At 51.0% G+C, this 16,754-nt stretch overlaps 1 protein-coding gene across 1 annotated transcript; it reads left to right on the forward strand.

The window, feature by feature from the left end:
- The first annotated feature begins 3,868 nt into the window (after positions 1-3,868).
- ANGPTL4 (angiopoietin like 4) lies at positions 3,869-9,443 on the forward strand. The gene is made up of 7 exons (XM_057710397.1): positions 3,869-4,419; positions 4,600-4,710; positions 4,837-4,954; positions 7,170-7,283; positions 7,605-7,700; positions 7,789-8,070; positions 8,785-9,443. The coding sequence occupies exons 1-7, from the start codon at positions 4,084-4,086 to the stop codon at positions 8,964-8,966; spliced, it is 1,239 nt and encodes a 412-aa protein (XP_057566380.1). The 5' UTR covers positions 3,869-4,083; the 3' UTR covers positions 8,967-9,443.
- The last annotated feature ends 7,311 nt before the right edge of the window (positions 9,444-16,754 follow it).

Consider the following 16,754-nt stretch of genomic DNA (forward strand, 5'->3'; position numbering starts at 1 on the left):
CTCTTTCTCTCTCTCTCTCCCCCTCTTTCTTTTGTACAATAATCATCTCTGTTTTATTTATTTCACTAAGTAATGATTTTAATTGAGTACATTTGGGCACGGTAAATATTTGTATCAGAACGGGCATCAGAAAAATAGCAACTCATCTTTACAAATAATAACTAGAAAATAATTTTCTGTCTGATCATTTAAGTGTTATAAATCCTGAGAATATTATACACTGAACAAACTAGGTAGTACTACCTTATAATTAAATCTTGCATATATATATATAGAGAGAGACAGAGGAGACAGAGACAGAGACAGAGAGACAAGGTAGAGACAGAGGAGAGAAATATGTAAAGAATATATATATATACATATATATTTGTGTGTAATAAATATATGCCTCTCTTTCTGTATGTGAGGGAGGATCCCCAGGGGAAAGAACTGCTCAGCTGAGTCCAAGGGATGTGGTTTTGAGCCACTAAGTTTGGAGAATGTTTGTTACACAGCAAGAGAAAACTGATGCACTAATGCTGTTAAGTAATAAAATATGTTCTATCTTCTCACTTTATTAAATATCCCTTCAAAACAATATGAAAGGCCAGGTTCAAATTTATTATTGCTTTTTTGTTTTACCAAGTGTTTTTTTTTAATTGTGGTAAAATACATATAATAGAAAAATTTTAACCATTTTAATGTATACAATTCAGTGGCATTCAGTACACATAGAGTGTTGTACAACTTCTACCTAGATCCAGAACTTTTTCATCACACCACATGGAAACTCACTGGTCTAAAAGCAAGTCTATGGGACAAGTAAATATACTCCTTGCTCCCACAACTCGTTGCCTGGTAGTGGTGTTCACCGTCTAAAGTGCAGTGCCATGATAGAGGTCTCTCTCACCTTGGTCTGAGGCTGACACTGGCAAGAGAAAAACACCAGCCCGGGGACTTCCCTGGTGGCGCAGTGGTTAAGAATGCGCCTGCCAATGCAGGGGACATGAGTTTGAACCCTGTTCCAGGAAGTGCCCACACGCCACAGAGCAACTAAGCCCAGGCACCACAACTACTGAGCCTGCGCTCTAGAGCCCATGAGCCACAACTACTGAAGCCCATGTGCCTAGAGCCCATGCTCCACAACAAGAGAAGCCACAGCTCTAAGAAGCCAATGCACTGCAACAAAGAGTAGCCCTTGTCTGCAGCAACTAGAGAAAGCCTGTGCGCAGCAACAAAGAGGCAATGCAGCCAAAGAAAAATACATAAATTAATTAATTAATTAAAAAAAAAAGAACAAGGTGGAAGGGACTTTGGTGGTGGTGAAAAGAATATGACTCCGTGCTCCCAATGCAAGGGACCCAGGTTTGACCCCTGATCAGGGAACTAGATCCCACATGCATGCCACAGCTAAGAGTTCCATGCCACAACTAAGGAGCCCTGGAGCAGCAACTAAGACCCGGTGCAACCAAATTAATTAATTAATTTAAAAAAAAGGCAGAAGCTACCTGTTTTTTATGACCTAACCTCAGAAGTCACATACATCATCATTTCAATAATATCCTCTTGGTTATGTGATGGAGAGGAAGTACACAAGGGTGTGGATATCAGGAGGAAAGGATCACCGCACTATTAGGAATAAAGGCAGCATGGCTGCTAAGAACACAGCTGTGAGTCAGGCAGCCTGGTTTCAAATCCTAGCTCTGTCTAGATAACTGTGAGAACTTGGACATGTACTTAACCTGTCTTTCATTGTGTCCTCATTTATAAGATAGAGTAACAATACCTACTTCACTTGGAGTTGTTATGGGGATTAAGGGAATATATAATCACTTTGGAATAATTCCTGGCATGTAACAAGTGCACAATAGGTGTTTGCTGTTATTTTTTAATAAACAGCCCCTCCACTGGCATATCAGCTCCTCCCATACGACTCACCAGAAGCCCCAGTGATTGAAGGCTAGCAGAGAGGGACTAAGGGTCCCCCAGTAATCTAGGTCCTAGAGATGCAGATGGAAAGACACTGTTCATGAGACTGTGTCCTGCTCCAGACTGAAATCTCCCAAAGGCAGGGATTTCGTTCCGCTGCTCAAAGACAGGCAACAAGAAGTCAATGTCACTGCTTTGCTTTCTGATGAGAGACTCCAGCCCACATGTCACCTTTCTAAGGCCATTTACTTTGATCAGAGTAGCCTACGTGGGGGGAGGGGGGGCGTCTTGCCCACCATGATGGACCCAGCATAGTAACCAGCACACAGCAGATGCCAAAGAAACAGCTGATCACAGTTATATGCTACTACTGTGTCAAAGGCATATTCCACAGAGCAGTTTTTAGGATATAATGCAGGGCCAGCTCCAGGTCCCTGGACAAATTCTTTTGTAACTTGTTCACTGCAGGTGCCTCTAAGAGCCTTGGCTGTATTTTGTGCCCTCTGATACACAGCACAGAGGTAGAAGCCCTTGAAAAGTAGGTCAGGAAAAGGCCATCGGGTTGGGAAAGTAGTTGATCATTTTTTTTCTCAGTGCAAGAAGCCAAGGAAGAGGAGAGCACACTCGGGGATAGCTACGTCCCCCACTCAGAAGGCGGCCAGGGTCTGGGGGCTGGACAGGCCAGCAGCCAGGTGAGATGGTGGTTGTCTGGATCTACTCCCTGCCAAGGTTTTCCTCCCTGCCCTTCCCATCTGCCTGTCACTGCTGCCAGGATCTGCCATCCTGGCATCTGGCCCAGGCAAGTGTATGAGTGGTGACCTGCACGTCAGCCCTGGGGCACGCAGTTTCGGATTCCAAAGGCTGAGTTGGCTCGAAGCCCCGCTGAGTCAACTCTGTTCTTCTTGCCTGTGCTCTGAGCCAACGCGCCCCGGGTGTTTCCTGGCAGGCAGGTTTTCTATGCCAGCCTCAATTTTCAGACTAGGTACAGGGAAGTTGGTGGGGATGGAGGGGGAGAACTTTGGTAAGAGTTTGTTGACTAAATGCTTAGCCTTGTGAAATGAACGTGGCCACCACCTCACAGTCTCACTCAGTTCTTCCTCTGTCCCAACTCTGTCCTTACCCCAGGCTCAGAGTGTTGGGAGTCTCTCCACCTGCCTGCGAACTCCTCGTAGGAGAGCAGAGGACTGTTTTGCTGAATGAATGAATGAGGAGGAGGAGACCTTCCTTTCACGTATCCCCTCTTTCTGTTCCAGGTTTCCTGCTTAGATTCAGGCAAAGACTCTGAAGACCCTGAGGGCAGAGAGTGGGCAGTGGGGAAAGGGGCCTCAGATGGACATGAAAAAGACAGGTCCTGGCCCCGCCACCAGGGCACTAAATTTGTGTGGAGTGGGATGAGGGGCATTCATTAAAGAATCCTACACACACATCTGCGATGACCAAGCCTTGAGCGGGAAGGAGCGCAGGAGCCCGAGATGTCTCCTCCGGGGTCCAGCCTGATCTTGGGATGCTCTCCGGGAGGCGTCCCGGAGGCGGGGATGTTTGAGGGGTCCTGGCCCTTCCCGCCCGGCCCTGCTGGACTCAGCGTAACAAGACCCTCTTCCCCCGCTTTTGACTTGGTGAGGGGGTCAGGAATGCCGCCCGCATGCCCGGTCTCCGCTGACGGCAGCGCCCTTTCCCCACTGAGCGCGGGGGGGGGGGGTGGGGGGGGGTCTCGGAATTCCAGCTCTTGGAAGGGGACCGCGGGGAGAGGAAGTCACGTCTCCCATGGTCAGCAGAGAAGACACGGCGGATCACGCGCTTCAGGGCCTGGTGGGAGGAGCCAGAGTTTTGCAGCTCCCAGGGCGCCCCTCACCCCCAAAACTACCCGGCCTCCAGCACACATTATCCCATCCCCGGCTCCATGCCCCGCCCCCGAAACTCCACGCACCCCCCCTCCCAGGCTCCTCCTTCTACTCCAGAACTGTGCTTATAACAGAGGGCGTCGCGGGGATACACCAAGCCCCGGGCGGGTGCCTGTGATCCAAGCCTTTCTTCTGGCTTCTGCATCCAAGCGCGTCTCCGCCAGGGCCCCGGCGTCTCCAGCCCTCGCATCTCGACTCCCGAGTCCCCCCCTTGCGTCCTCTCACCCTTGCCCGCCCGAATCCTCGCGTCTCGGCGCCCAGACCACCCGCAAGAATGCGCTGTGCGCCGACAGCCGGAGCAGCCCTGGTGCTGTGCGCCGCCACCGCCGGACTGCTGAGCGCGCAGGGCCACCCGGAGCCGCCCGAGACGCCGCGCTTCGCCTCCTGGGACGAGGTGAATGTGCTGGCGCACGGGCTCCTGCAGCTCGGCCACGGGCTGCGCGAGCACGTGGAGCGCACCCGTGAGCAGCTGGTCGAGCTGGAGCGGCGTCTGGACGCGTGTGGGACCGCCTGCAAGGATCCTGAGGGGTCCACCGCGCCTCCACTCGCCCCGGCGAGTCTGGTCCCTCCCAGCGGCGACGCCGCCGCGGAGACCCTCCGCAGCTTGCAGGTACGTCCTCTCCTGATGCCCTGAAAGGGTGTGGACTGGAAGGGGGGGACGCATCCCGGACTCCCTGGGCTCTCCTGCCTGGGCCTCAAAGGATGGAGAGTTGTGAGTAGGACCGGCGGATGAATGGAGAAGTTGGCGGCAGAAGGCCGGAGCTTCACCAGGGTTTTACACTCTCCCCAGAGTCAGCTCAAGGCTCAAAACAGCAGGATCCAGCAACTCTTCCAGAAGGTGGCCCAGCAGCAGCGGCACCTGGAGAAGCAGCACCTGAGAATCCAGAATCTGCAGAGCCAGGTGCCTGATGCTTGCCCCAGATGGGGAGGGAGGTTGAAGTTGGACCTGTGGGTCTGGACGTGGAGCTAGGCAGGTCGAGCAGCCTGAGCCAGCCAGACCTGACACCCTCTTCCCATCCTGTCCCAGATGGGCCACCTGGCCCCCGTGCACCTGGGCCACGGGGTAGACAAGCCTGCCAGGAGGAAGAGGCTACCCAAGATGGCCCAGCTTGCTGGCCCAGCTCACAATATCAGCCGCCTGCACAGTGAGTGTCCAGCCTTTTGCTGTTCTTTGGCAGCCCCTCCCCCCACTTACCATTCTTTCCCCACTCCTTGTCAGGTACACCTTACTGAGAAGGAGAGAGGCCCCAGCCCTGGGTCCCTGTGGACTGACGGGTCTCCGGTGAGGGGGTGACTGGGGCACCCCCTCAGCCCTGAACCTGCACCACTGGGCCACCCCACCCTTCTTCCCAGCAAGCCAGTGGTATTTCCCCAAAGCCTCACTGGCCATGAACTGGAGCAGGGGTTGGGACAGAGGGTCCAAAAGGGACTTGAGCTGCAGGGGTGTGGGGAAAGGGGTGGTACCGATCAGGGACACCTTCCTGGAGGTTGGAACCTTCTAGGAGGGTGGCATGGGGGACAAAAGGGTGCCAGCTAGGGAGGCTGGACCCCTCCTTGGGTGAAGAGAGAATGGCTGCCTGGGAGAGGAGATCTGACGTTTGTGTGTCCCCCCGTGGCCCACGATGACAGTCTCTTAGAGTGTGGATGTAGTAGGGGAGGCTAGGGCAGAGAACCCCCATCTCCCTGGCCAGACACACCACCTACTCTTGCATCTCTTACAAATCCGGGGCTCCTTACCCACACACCTGGTCCCTCATCCTTCTGTTGGCCCGGGAGTCCCTGATCACCCCTCCCCATCCCCCCAACTCCTACAAGCTTTGGGTCCTTTACTGTGTATGCCCCATAACACCCCAGATCTCCAGCCTAGCATGTCTATAGGTGCTGACACAGGCTCCCAGCTCCCCCGTCTCTGTCCCACCCCAAGTTTACTGCTCCAGACCTGCCTGGCTGCCTTGTGGTCCTCCTACCCCATCACCTGGCCTGGCATCCCTGGCAGTCTGCCCCCAACTGGGTGAAAGTTTGGATAACCCTCTTCCCACCCTTGGGCTGGTTGCTGGCTTCCAGCTCTCTAGTCTTGAGGGCTCCTCCCCCAGCTCCCGCTCCCACCACTCTCCCTTCCTTCCCCCACCAGGAAGGGTCCATTACACCCTCCCAAACCGTAGCCCTGGGAGGAGGGGCTCCTGGGCGGTGGCCAGCAGGCATAGATCCAGGCTGCGGAATGTGATGGGGGAGGGGGGGGGTCATGTGTAGGTTTGGGGACTCCAGGCTCAGCCCTGCCAAGTATGGGAAAGTTCAGAGGTGGGGAGACAGACAGCTGGTGTTAATGGAAGCCACATTGGTGGTTTGGCGGGCTGCCTGATGTGAGTGGAAGAGAGGAAAGTAGGGGAAAGGGGAGCGGCTTCAGGGGCCGCAAAATGTCTCCAGTCATCTGGGCCCGCCCCCCGCCCCCACAGTGTGGACACATTCACCCTTCCTGGACCTGAGCCTTCCCCTCCCCCTGCAACCTTTCCCCTACTTTCCAGGCTGGGCTGGGGGCGGGGACTTCCCAAGTCTGCAGATGGGCCCTGGCCATCTCTCCTTTCTTTCCTCCCTCCCTTCCTCTCTGATACCTGGGACCCCTGCAGGGCATCTGTGGTGCTCCCAAGCCCCATTCTGGCCTGATTCCCCACCCACCACTGGACAAAGTGGAGCCCCCTCCTCTTTATCTCAGTTCTTGCCCCACCCCCCCCACTCTGGTCCAGTTCCTTCAATCATTCCTTCATGGCATCTTTATTAAACACCTGCTTTGGGCTGGGATCAGCTTGGGCACCAGTGCTGGATGGTGGGCAAAGAGCCATGCCTTGTCCCTGGCCTCATGGACCTCATTCAGTGTGGGGAGTTGGGGAGGGACCACCAGATGACCCCTGTGTTTGGGAGTAGGAAGTCCGCAGTGCCTGTAGCCTGGTCTAGGGGAGAGGGGTCAGGGAAGTCATCCCTTCTAGAAGCTGGGACCTTTAATATGAGGCAGAGAGAAAGGCATGAGGGAAGTGAGTCTCAGACAGAACACTAGCATGTGCAAAGTCCCTGTGGCAGGAAGGTGTGTGGTACCAGGAAGAGGCTGTGTGGCCAGAGGGTGGTTGTGCAATGTGGGAGGAGGGAGGATAGGTATAGCGGCTGGTCCTGGGGTGCCTTGGAGGTTGTGTTGAGGAAAGGCGTGGGGAGCTATGGAAGACCTTAGGGGAAGTGGGGGGTGTGTCATGAACTTTGGATTGTCCCCTTCCTGTCCCTGTCTCCTGCTACCCAGCTCCCAGATACGTCTGTTTCCTGGGACCCCTAGGACTGCTCTCTGCTTCAATCCCCCCACCCTTGTCTGCCCTGCAGGACTGCCCAGGGATTGCCAGGAGCTGTTCAAAGAGGGAGAGCGGCAAAGTGGATTGTTCCAGATCCAGCCCCAGGGGTCCCTGCCATTCCTGGTTAACTGCAAGATGACCTCAGGTAAGGATGCACTGGCCCCCCAGGAACCCCAAATATCATGGGCCCAGTTGTCTTTCTGTCAAATGCCACTCACCCCCTCTCTCCCTTTCTCCCTGCTTCCTCCTGGGGATAAACATCTAGGCAGAGCCCTCCCTCTCCTCCCCACCTGCTGGCCAGCCCATCTTCTTCCTTTGACCATCTTCCTCTAGTCCTGCCGGGATGGATGAGAAGAACATTGCTCTCCTTTGGTTTAGAGGTGGTTTGGGGTCTGGGAGCCAGATGGAGGAGTCAGGGTCCCTTCTAAGAAGAATGCTCCTGGTGACCTTGTCCCTTTCTGGGTAGATGGAGGCTGGACCATAATTCAGAGGCGTCAGGATGGCTCAGTGGACTTTAACCAGCCCTGGGAAGCCTACAAGGATGGCTTCGGAGACCCCCAAGGTGGGTGTTTCCTGCAGGCCAGAGGCATGGGGGATGAGGGGGCCACGGAGGTGGGTCTTCTCTCACAGATGGGCCTTGCCCACTGCAGGTGAGTTCTGGCTGGGCCTGGAGAAGGTGCACCGCATCATGGGGGACCGTGGCAGCCGCCTGGCTGTGCAGCTGGAGGACTGGGAGGGCAACGCTGAATCACTGCAGTTCCCCGTCCACCTGGGTGGTGAAGACACAGCCTACAGCCTGCAGCTCACGGCGCCCGTTGCCAGCAAACTGGGTGCCACCACCTTCTCACCCAGCGGCCTCTCCCTGCCTTTCTCCACTTGGGACCAGGACCACGATCTCCGCAGGGACAAGAATTGTGCGAAAAGCCTCTCTGGTGAGCGAGCTGTCTTGCCCTTTGCCACACAGCCGGGACCTCCCCTCCCTGCCTTTCTGCATCCATGCCCTACCTTCAACCCCATCTATTCCCTCCCTACTTTTCTCCTTACTTGCTGCACCGTACCCTTGGGCAACTGACTTAACACTCCCCCCTTTCACTTCCCCCATCTTTAAGATGGGTACAAGCACACCGTCCACACCATAGGGTTATTTTGAAAATACAATGAGATGACACTTGTGGGATGGTGGCTGGCGTGTGGCTGAGCCTCCAAGACAAACCCCATCTTGTTGTAATGAAATCAGAGACAGAACCCAGGCCCTGTGAAGTAAAACACGTGAAACTGCCTCTTCCTGGGTCAAAGAAGGATGGAGTGGTGGCTAATTTCATATGGTTCAACCCAACATAGGCTGAAATGCATGACAGTCATAGAAAGGCTTTAATAAACGTTCGCCACGTGCCAAGCATGGAGGAGTAACTCACCAGGGTCACGGACGTAAAAGCCGCGGTTACCAGGAAGAGGGGTGTGCAGAACCCCTGAGGTGCCTTTGTCACAACCTGGGGTTCCTCGGAACACAGTTTGACAACCACTGCCAAAGTGGTCTTGTCTAAAGTGTGTGACATCCAACACCCAGCCCCGTCCCCATCCCAGCCCCAGTGGAAGCCTGAGGACCCATGGGCCTGACCATGTCCCCTCTTCTCTGACCCTGACAGGCGGCTGGTGGTTTGGCACCTGCGGCCACTCCAACCTCAATGGCCAGTACTTCCGCTCCATCCCACGGCAGCGGCAGCAGCGTAAGAAGGGGATCTTCTGGAAGACCTGGCGGGGCCGCTACTACCCCCTGCAGGCCACCACCATGCTGATCCAGCCCACAGCAGCCGAAGCAGCCTCCTAGCCTCCTCACTGGGGCCTGGTCCCAGGCTCCCGGAGGACAGTGACTGTGACTCTGGCCCAGCATGTGGCCACTCCCTGCCTGGGCAGGGGCTCCGAGCAGGGGCCATCTGGAGCCTCCTGGACAGAGAAGATGCCCACGCCTGGAGAGGCCCCCGGGATGAGTAGAGGGCTGCAGGAAACGCCCTCTGAGGACAGAGCTGTAGGGCTGTAGGGCACACAACCCAAAAGCGTGGGACACGGGCATTGAAGCCCGCTCCTCACCCGCCCGAGGAGTGGGGGACGCAGAGGGACCACTCGGGGCAGCCAGGCCGGCCCTCGATGGCGGATTCAGTCACATTGACTGGCGGGGGGTCCAGGGCTCCCGGAGGCCCTGGGTGTCCTCTCAGTGCTATTGTGTGTGGGTGCTGTGGGTGAGCCGTTGCCAGCGGCATCTGGGTGGAGCCCACAGAATTCTTAGAATAAAAGCAACCTCAGAACATTTCGTTCTCTCTCATCCTTTGGTTTGTTTTAAAACGTGGACAGTTTTCAAAGTCCACATAAACACGTTCCCAGGGTGGAGGGTGAATGCTCCCGGGGCTCTTGAGGACAACACTGGTTATCCCTACCACTTCTGACACCTGGCTTCAGTTTCCTTCACTTAGGATTTCATGATGCGTATCTCGTTTTCCTTTTTTCTTCCTCTTTTTTAAAATTTTTATTTTTTTTTGTTTCTGGCTGCATCAGGTCTTAGTTGTGGCACACAGGATCTTCCTTGCGGCACGTGGGATCCTCCCCTGTGGCACATGGGCTCCTCAGTGTGGCGAGCTGGCTTCTTTCTAGCTGTGGTCCACATGCCCAGTAGTTGCAGCACGTTGCAGCTCAGGCTGAGTTGCCTTGCAGCCTGCGGGATCTTAGTCCCCCAACCAGGGGTTGAACCTGTGTCCCCTGCATTGGACCACCAGGGGAGTCCCTCATTTTTATTACAAAACAAAACCCCCATTCAGTTCTTCTGGAAGCAGGTAATAAAGAAAATTAGAAGCTCTTCTAGACCATACTTACTCATATGAATCACGATTAACTTTTTAGTGTCCTGCCATCTGATAGAAATATGATGTGAGTTGTGTTGTTTAATTTTAGTTTTTTAGTAGATGTATTTTTAAAAAAGCAAAAAACACAGCAGTGAAGGCCCAATGCAGCCAAAAATAATAATAATAAATAAATAATAAATACTTTAAAACAATAAAAACAAAAAATAAAAGCAAAAAAGAAAAAGAAAATAAAAAGTTTAAAAAGAAAGTTAAAAAAAATTGTTAGGAATATACTTTATTGAACACAATATATCTAGAATGTTACCATTGCAACATGTGGTCAATATAAAAGTTATTGATGAGCTATTTGACGTGGCTTTTTGTACTAAGTCTTCCGAATCTGGTATGGATTTTATACTTAGCATCTCAATTTGGACCAGCCGTATTTAAGGGCTCAGTAGCCACAGTGGCCAATGGCTACCATCTCAGACAGCCCAGCTCTACTATGTTACATTAATGCACTGCTTTGGGTAAATTCTTCCCATTTCTGGCCATGTTTGCAGAAGTTTTCCTTTAAATTGGCTTAAAAAAAAAGTGTCTATCTATCTATCTATCTATCTATCTATCTATCTATCTATCTATCTATCATCTATCTATCTTGGGACTTCCCTGTTGGTCCAGTGGTTAAGAAGCTGCCTTCCAATGCAGGGGACACAGGTTCGATCCCTGGTCGGTGAACTAAGATCCCGCATGCCGTGGGGCAACTAAACCCTCAGGCTGCAACTAGAGAGCCTGTGCACTGCAACTACTGAGCCCGCGTGCTCTGGAGCCCCCACACCACAACTAGAGAGAAGCTTGCAAGCTGCAACGAAAGATCCCGCGTGCTGCAGCTAAGACCCGATGCAGCCAAAAATAAATAAATAAGTGAATATTATATATAGATATATGTATGTATCTAAATTCAACTAATATTTCTTGAGCGCTTACTACAGGCCAAGCCCTGTCCCAAGTGCTTGGGATACTCTAGTGAACAGAAAAATCCCTGCGTGCACCAAGCTTGCCTTCAAAGCCCCTCCCATTACAGATAAAGTGACCTGTAATTGATGGTCCAAACTGAGACACTGTTGGGGGGAGGGAGGTGTTAATAAATAAACCAGAAGACAGACGTAAATCAGCTTACTCCCAGGCATACAGGGACTTACTGACCCAGTTTTTAAAAATGTAGTCACATATCTACAGCATGTGGAAAACCCTGCCATAAACAGGTTAGTAAAACTAAACTCGGTGAAAACAAAAAATGCCAATGCTTTCAAATTCTAGCTAGAGGGAATTCCCTGGCCGTCCAGTGGTTAGGACTCTGTGCTTTCACTGATGACAGTGTGGGTTCAATCCCTGGTCGAGGAACTAAGATCCCACAAGCCTCACAGCACGGAAGAAAGAAAGGAAGGAAAGAAGGAAGGAAGGGAAGAAAAAAAAAGCTATGGGACTTCCCTGGTGGTCCAGCGGTTAAGACTCTGCGCTCCCAATGCAGGGGGTCCGGGGTCGATCCCTGGTCAGGGAACTAGATCCCCCATGCTGCAACTAAGACCCAGCACAGCCAAAGAAATATATTTTTTAAAAGTCACTTAGAAAAAAAGCTACGAAAACAGTCACAAACAAACATGGAATTCTAGTTAATGGTATGCACGCTGAAAAGTTTTAGAGGTGCAGTGAACAGATGTCTTCAAGTTTGTTTTTTTTAAAGATTTATTTTATTATTTATTTATTATTTTTATTTTTGGCTACATTGAGTCTTCGTTGCTGCACACGGGCTTTCCCTAGTTGCGGCAAGCAGGGGCCACTCTTCATTGCAGTGCACAGGCTCCTCATTGTGGTGGAGGAGCAGAGCACAGGCTCTAGGCGTGTGGGCTTCAGTAGTTGCGGCACGTGGGCTCAACAGTTGTGGCTCACGGGCTCTAGAGCACAGGCTCAGTAGTTGTGGCGCAGGGGCTTAGTTGCTCCTCAGCATGTGGGATCTTCCTGGAGCAGGGCTCAAACCCTTGTCTCCTCCATTGGCAGATGGGTTCTTTTTTTTTTTTTTTTTTTTTTATGGCGCACGGGCTTAGTTGCTCTGTGGCATGTGGAATCTTCCCAGAGCAGGGCTCGAACCCATGTCTCCTGCCTTGGCAGGCAGATTCTTTACCACTGCGCCACCTAGGAAGTCCCGACAGATGGGTTCTTAACCATTGCACCACCTAGGAAGTTCCTCAAGTTTGTTTTATTTAAAAAATTTTCCAGCTTTATTGAAATGTAATTGACTTGATACACTTATATACTTCGAAATGATAACCACCCTAGCATTAGCCAACGCCTCCATCACATCACACAATTACCTTTCCCTCTTCAGTGGAGAGAACACTGAAGACCTACTCTCTTAGCAAATTTCAAGTACACAATACAGTACCATAATCACCATGCTGTACATTAGATCCCCTAAATCTTCAACTTCCTTTGAAATGCATCAAAAGATTCGATGATGGATGGAGAGAGATGGATATGCGATAAAGCAAAATGTTCAGAGTGGAATCTAGGTCTGGGGAATATGGGTATTCTCAGTACAGTTCTTTCCGTTTTTCTAAATGTTTAAAAATTTTCACAATGAAATGTACATAGGGAAGAAAATCCTAATCAGATCCTGTTGCCTTCTAAAGACTCTCAGCCTTCATCTGAGCTCTGAAACGGAAGATGAGGATTGCTGAAGACATACGAACAGGAGAGAGTGAGCCTCTCTCCTTGATGGGTAATGAAGGTCTTCAAGAATTGAAAAAAAAAAAGGGAGAAGGATAAATTTGGAGTTTGGGATTAACATATACACACAACTATATATAAAATAGATAACCAACAAGGATCTACTGTATAGCACAGAGAACTCTACTCAACATTTTGTAATAACCTATAAAGGAAAAGAATCTGAAAAAGCATAGATGTGTGTGTGTGTATAACTGATTACTTTGCCGTACACCTGGCACTAACACACCATTGTAAATCAACCATACTTCAATAAAATATTTAATTCATTTAAAAAAAAGCATTGAGAAAAGGTAGGACTTTCTCAGTATGTAGTTCAATGTTATTTCATGCACTGCCTAAGATTATCACCCGTATCATATGACAAATATCATAGAACACGTTTGAGAAAAACAGCATGTGCCCATGCCCTGAGCCCCAGCTGCTGTTGTAATAGGAGAACCTATTTTTCCAATATTCCTAGGGGTTCTTTGGGTAGGTAGGGGGGTTCCTCTTTCACTAGAGGAGAACCTCTGTGTTGGGGACACACTAGCTTCCCTGGGGACCTGGCTGAGCGTGGGTGATAAACTCCTCCACACTTGGAGGCCAGGCCCTCTCCAGGATCCTTGTTGGGGGGTATCCTGTATCGGGCAGGCTCGGAGAGTCTCCCTTGAGACCACTGTGGCTGAACTGGTGGGGAGTCCAGCCTGTGGAGGTGGGGATGGAGCCCCCCAGTTATGCCCTCTTAATTCTCAGGTTCTGGGACTTTCCTGGTGGCCCAGTGGTTAAAGAATCTGCCTGTCAATGCAGGGGACACGGGTCCAATCCCTGGTCCAGGAAGATCCCACATGCTGAGAAGCAACTAAGCCCGTGCGCCACAACTACTGAGACTGCTCTGTAGAGCCCGTGAGCCACAACTGCTGAGCCCAGGTGCCACAACTAATGAAGCCCACGCGCCTACAGCCTGTGCTCTGCAACAAGAGGAGCCACTGCAATGAGAAGCCCACGCACCACAACGAAGAGCAGCAACAAAGACCCAGTGCAGCCTAAAAATAAATGAATTAATTAACAAAAATTTGCAGGTTCTGCCAAAGAGGTCTGATCGCTCCAATCCTACCTCTTCTCCGCCTATCACCTCCTCCTCCAACACAGCATTGCCTGCCCCTCCATCCCTTGGAAGGGCAGAAAAGAGTAACCACCGTGGCTGGGAACCAAACAAGAGCTGGGATGTGAATCCTGACCCATCTAACGTCAGAGCTGGAGCTCTTAACCATATCACTCTCCCGGGGGGGCCCGGGACAGGACACTCGAGCTCTGTGGCCTCAGTTCCTGCATCTGGAAAATAGGGACGGTCTGGTACCCCACCCTCCCATCCCTGGCACCACCCCTCTGACTCAGGGTGAGCACGCAACATAAACAGGAATCATCATCACTACCACTGCCGTTACTGTGAGCCGCGCTGGGCGGGCGGGGCACACACGACCCAGACAGGAGAAATGCCTGCACGGTGGAGGGCACTTTGGAGTCAGTTTTTTGTTTTTGTTTTTTTTTTATTTAAAAGCATGTTCAGTGGGAAGCTGCTGCCTAGCACAGGGAGATCAGCTTGGTGCTTTGTGATGACCTAGAGGGGTGGGATGGGGAGGGCGGGAGTGAGGCTCAAGAGGGAGGGGGTATGGGGATATTATATAACTATAGCTGATTGCCTTTGTGGTACAGCGGAAACTAACACAACATTGTAAAGCAATTCTACTCCAATAAAGACATATTAAAAACTCTTATAAAAAATAAATAAAAGCGTGTTTATTAAGAAGGCTTACTTTTTAAAAAGAGTTTATTTTACTGAAGTGCACTTGATTTACAATGTTGTGGGGGTTTTGTTTTGTTTTCTTGGCCGCGTGGCTTGCGGGATCCTAGTTATTTGACCAGGGATCAGACCCACTTCCTTGGCAGTGAAAGCATGAAGTCCTAACCACTAGACTGCCAGGGAATTCTCTACGATGTCGTGTTACTTTCTGCTGCACAGCACAGTGATTCAGTTATACATGTCTACATATATATATGTATTCTTTTTCATATTCTTTTCCATTATGGTTGATCACAGGGTATTGAATCTAGTTCCCTGTGCTACACAAGTAGGACCTTGTGGTTTATCCATTCTATACATAATAGTTGGCATCTACTAATCCCAAACTCCCAAGCCATCCCTCCCCCATGTCAGTTTTCAAAGGATGAAAATTCAACAAAGATGGGAGTGGGGAATGGCACTGGGACAGCAAAAGCCTGGTGGCCTTGGCAGGAAGTGCAGCTCCTGTCTGGGGAGCCAGTGCATAGCCTCACCTGGCTGCAGCTCTGGGGCAAGAAGCTGGGGTGGTGAATATGAGTGGGGTGGGGAGAGGGTTTGGGCGGGAACGTGCTGGGCTTCAAGCCAAAGGTCCAGGAGTGTGCGGACAAAGGCCAGCAGGGTCCTCCCTGGTCTGGCTTCCAGCCAGCCCCACCTTTTCCTCTAATCCCATCTCTGGGCCCTTGGACTCAACTCTCCAGCCCCTATGGCCTCCTGGCTGTTCAGAGCCATTGGGCTCTCTCTCTCTCTCTTGCTTGTTTTGTCTGCCTGAAATGCTGTTCCCACCACCTTCTCCCCCTCCCCAGGACTCAGTGCAAATGCCACCTCCTCCGGGATGCCTTCCCTGCCTCCCTAGCTAAGCAGACCCGCCATCACATAGCCCAGGTTATTCCCCTCATTGCATTCTGAAATTATCTTGTGCGTGCTGTTGTTTACTTGCTTCTTGTCTGCCTGCCCCCACTAGACTGTCAGCTCCTCGAGGGCTGGGACTTTGTCTCCTTCAACTCTTCATCCCCAGCCCCTAGAGCACTGTCTGGCCCAATGTAGGTGTCTCAGTAAATGCTCACTTAAGGAAGGACTAAAAGATTTTTAAACAGGGAAGCAAGATAACCTGACATGTTTTAAAAGACTCCCAGGGAGGCGGGAATAAATTAGGAGTTTGGGATTAACATATACACATTACTATACATAAAATAGATAAGCAGGGACTTCCCTGGTGGTCCAGTGGCTAAGGCTCTGCTCCCAATGCAGGGGGCCCAGGTTTGATCCCTGGTCAGAGAACTAGATCCTGCCTGCCGCAACAAAGAGCCCATACATGGCAAGGATGATCTCATGTGCTGCAACTCAGACCTGGCACAGCCCAATAAATAAATAAATAAATAAATATTTAAAAATAAAATAAAACAGATAACCAACAAGGGCAGGAAACTATACTTAATATCTTGTAATAACCTATAATGGAAAAGAATCTGAAAAAGAATATATATGGCACTGAATCACTTTGCTGTACACCTGAAACTAACACAACATTGTAAATCAACTATACATCCATTTAAATATAAATAAACAGGAATTCCCTGGTGGTCCAGCGGTTAGGACACTGTGCTTTCACTGCCAAGGGCCCAGGATCAATCACTGGTCAGGGAACTAAAATCCCACAAGCCGTGTGGCATGGCCAAAAAAAATTCAGTTAAATTCAATTTAAAAATAAAAATAAATAAATAAAGGGGGATAAAAAAAAGACTCTGGATGACTGCTATGGGAGGAATGGACTGTGTGCAATGAGCACAGAGCAGGGACCTTCAGGAGCAGGAAACTACACAGGTCCAGGGAGTCATGACAGGGCCAGTATAGGGGTAGTGGCCGTGGAGGGGGTGAGAAGAGCTCAGAAATTTAGGAGGGAAGAGGGATGGAATAAGGCTATTGAGAGAGAGGATGGGAGAGAGGGGCAGGGGAGTAAAAGAAGAGTAGGAGAGAGGACCCCAGGACCTCTGGCTTTGGTGATGCGGGTGGGGGATGGAGTCACAGGAGGAGGAGAGGTTATGTGGAAAGAGGCCAGATTTGTGTTTGGGATGCCTGATGGACATCCCATGGATGAGGTCTAGGAGGCAATAAGAACTATTATTAGAATTAGCACATGAGCTATTCTTACATTATCACCAATCAAACATTTACT

Source organism: Hippopotamus amphibius, chromosome 15 (genome assembly GCF_030028045.1).
Source record: "Hippopotamus amphibius kiboko isolate mHipAmp2 chromosome 15, mHipAmp2.hap2, whole genome shotgun sequence".
Classification (NCBI taxonomy): Eukaryota; Metazoa; Chordata; class Mammalia; order Artiodactyla; family Hippopotamidae; genus Hippopotamus; species Hippopotamus amphibius.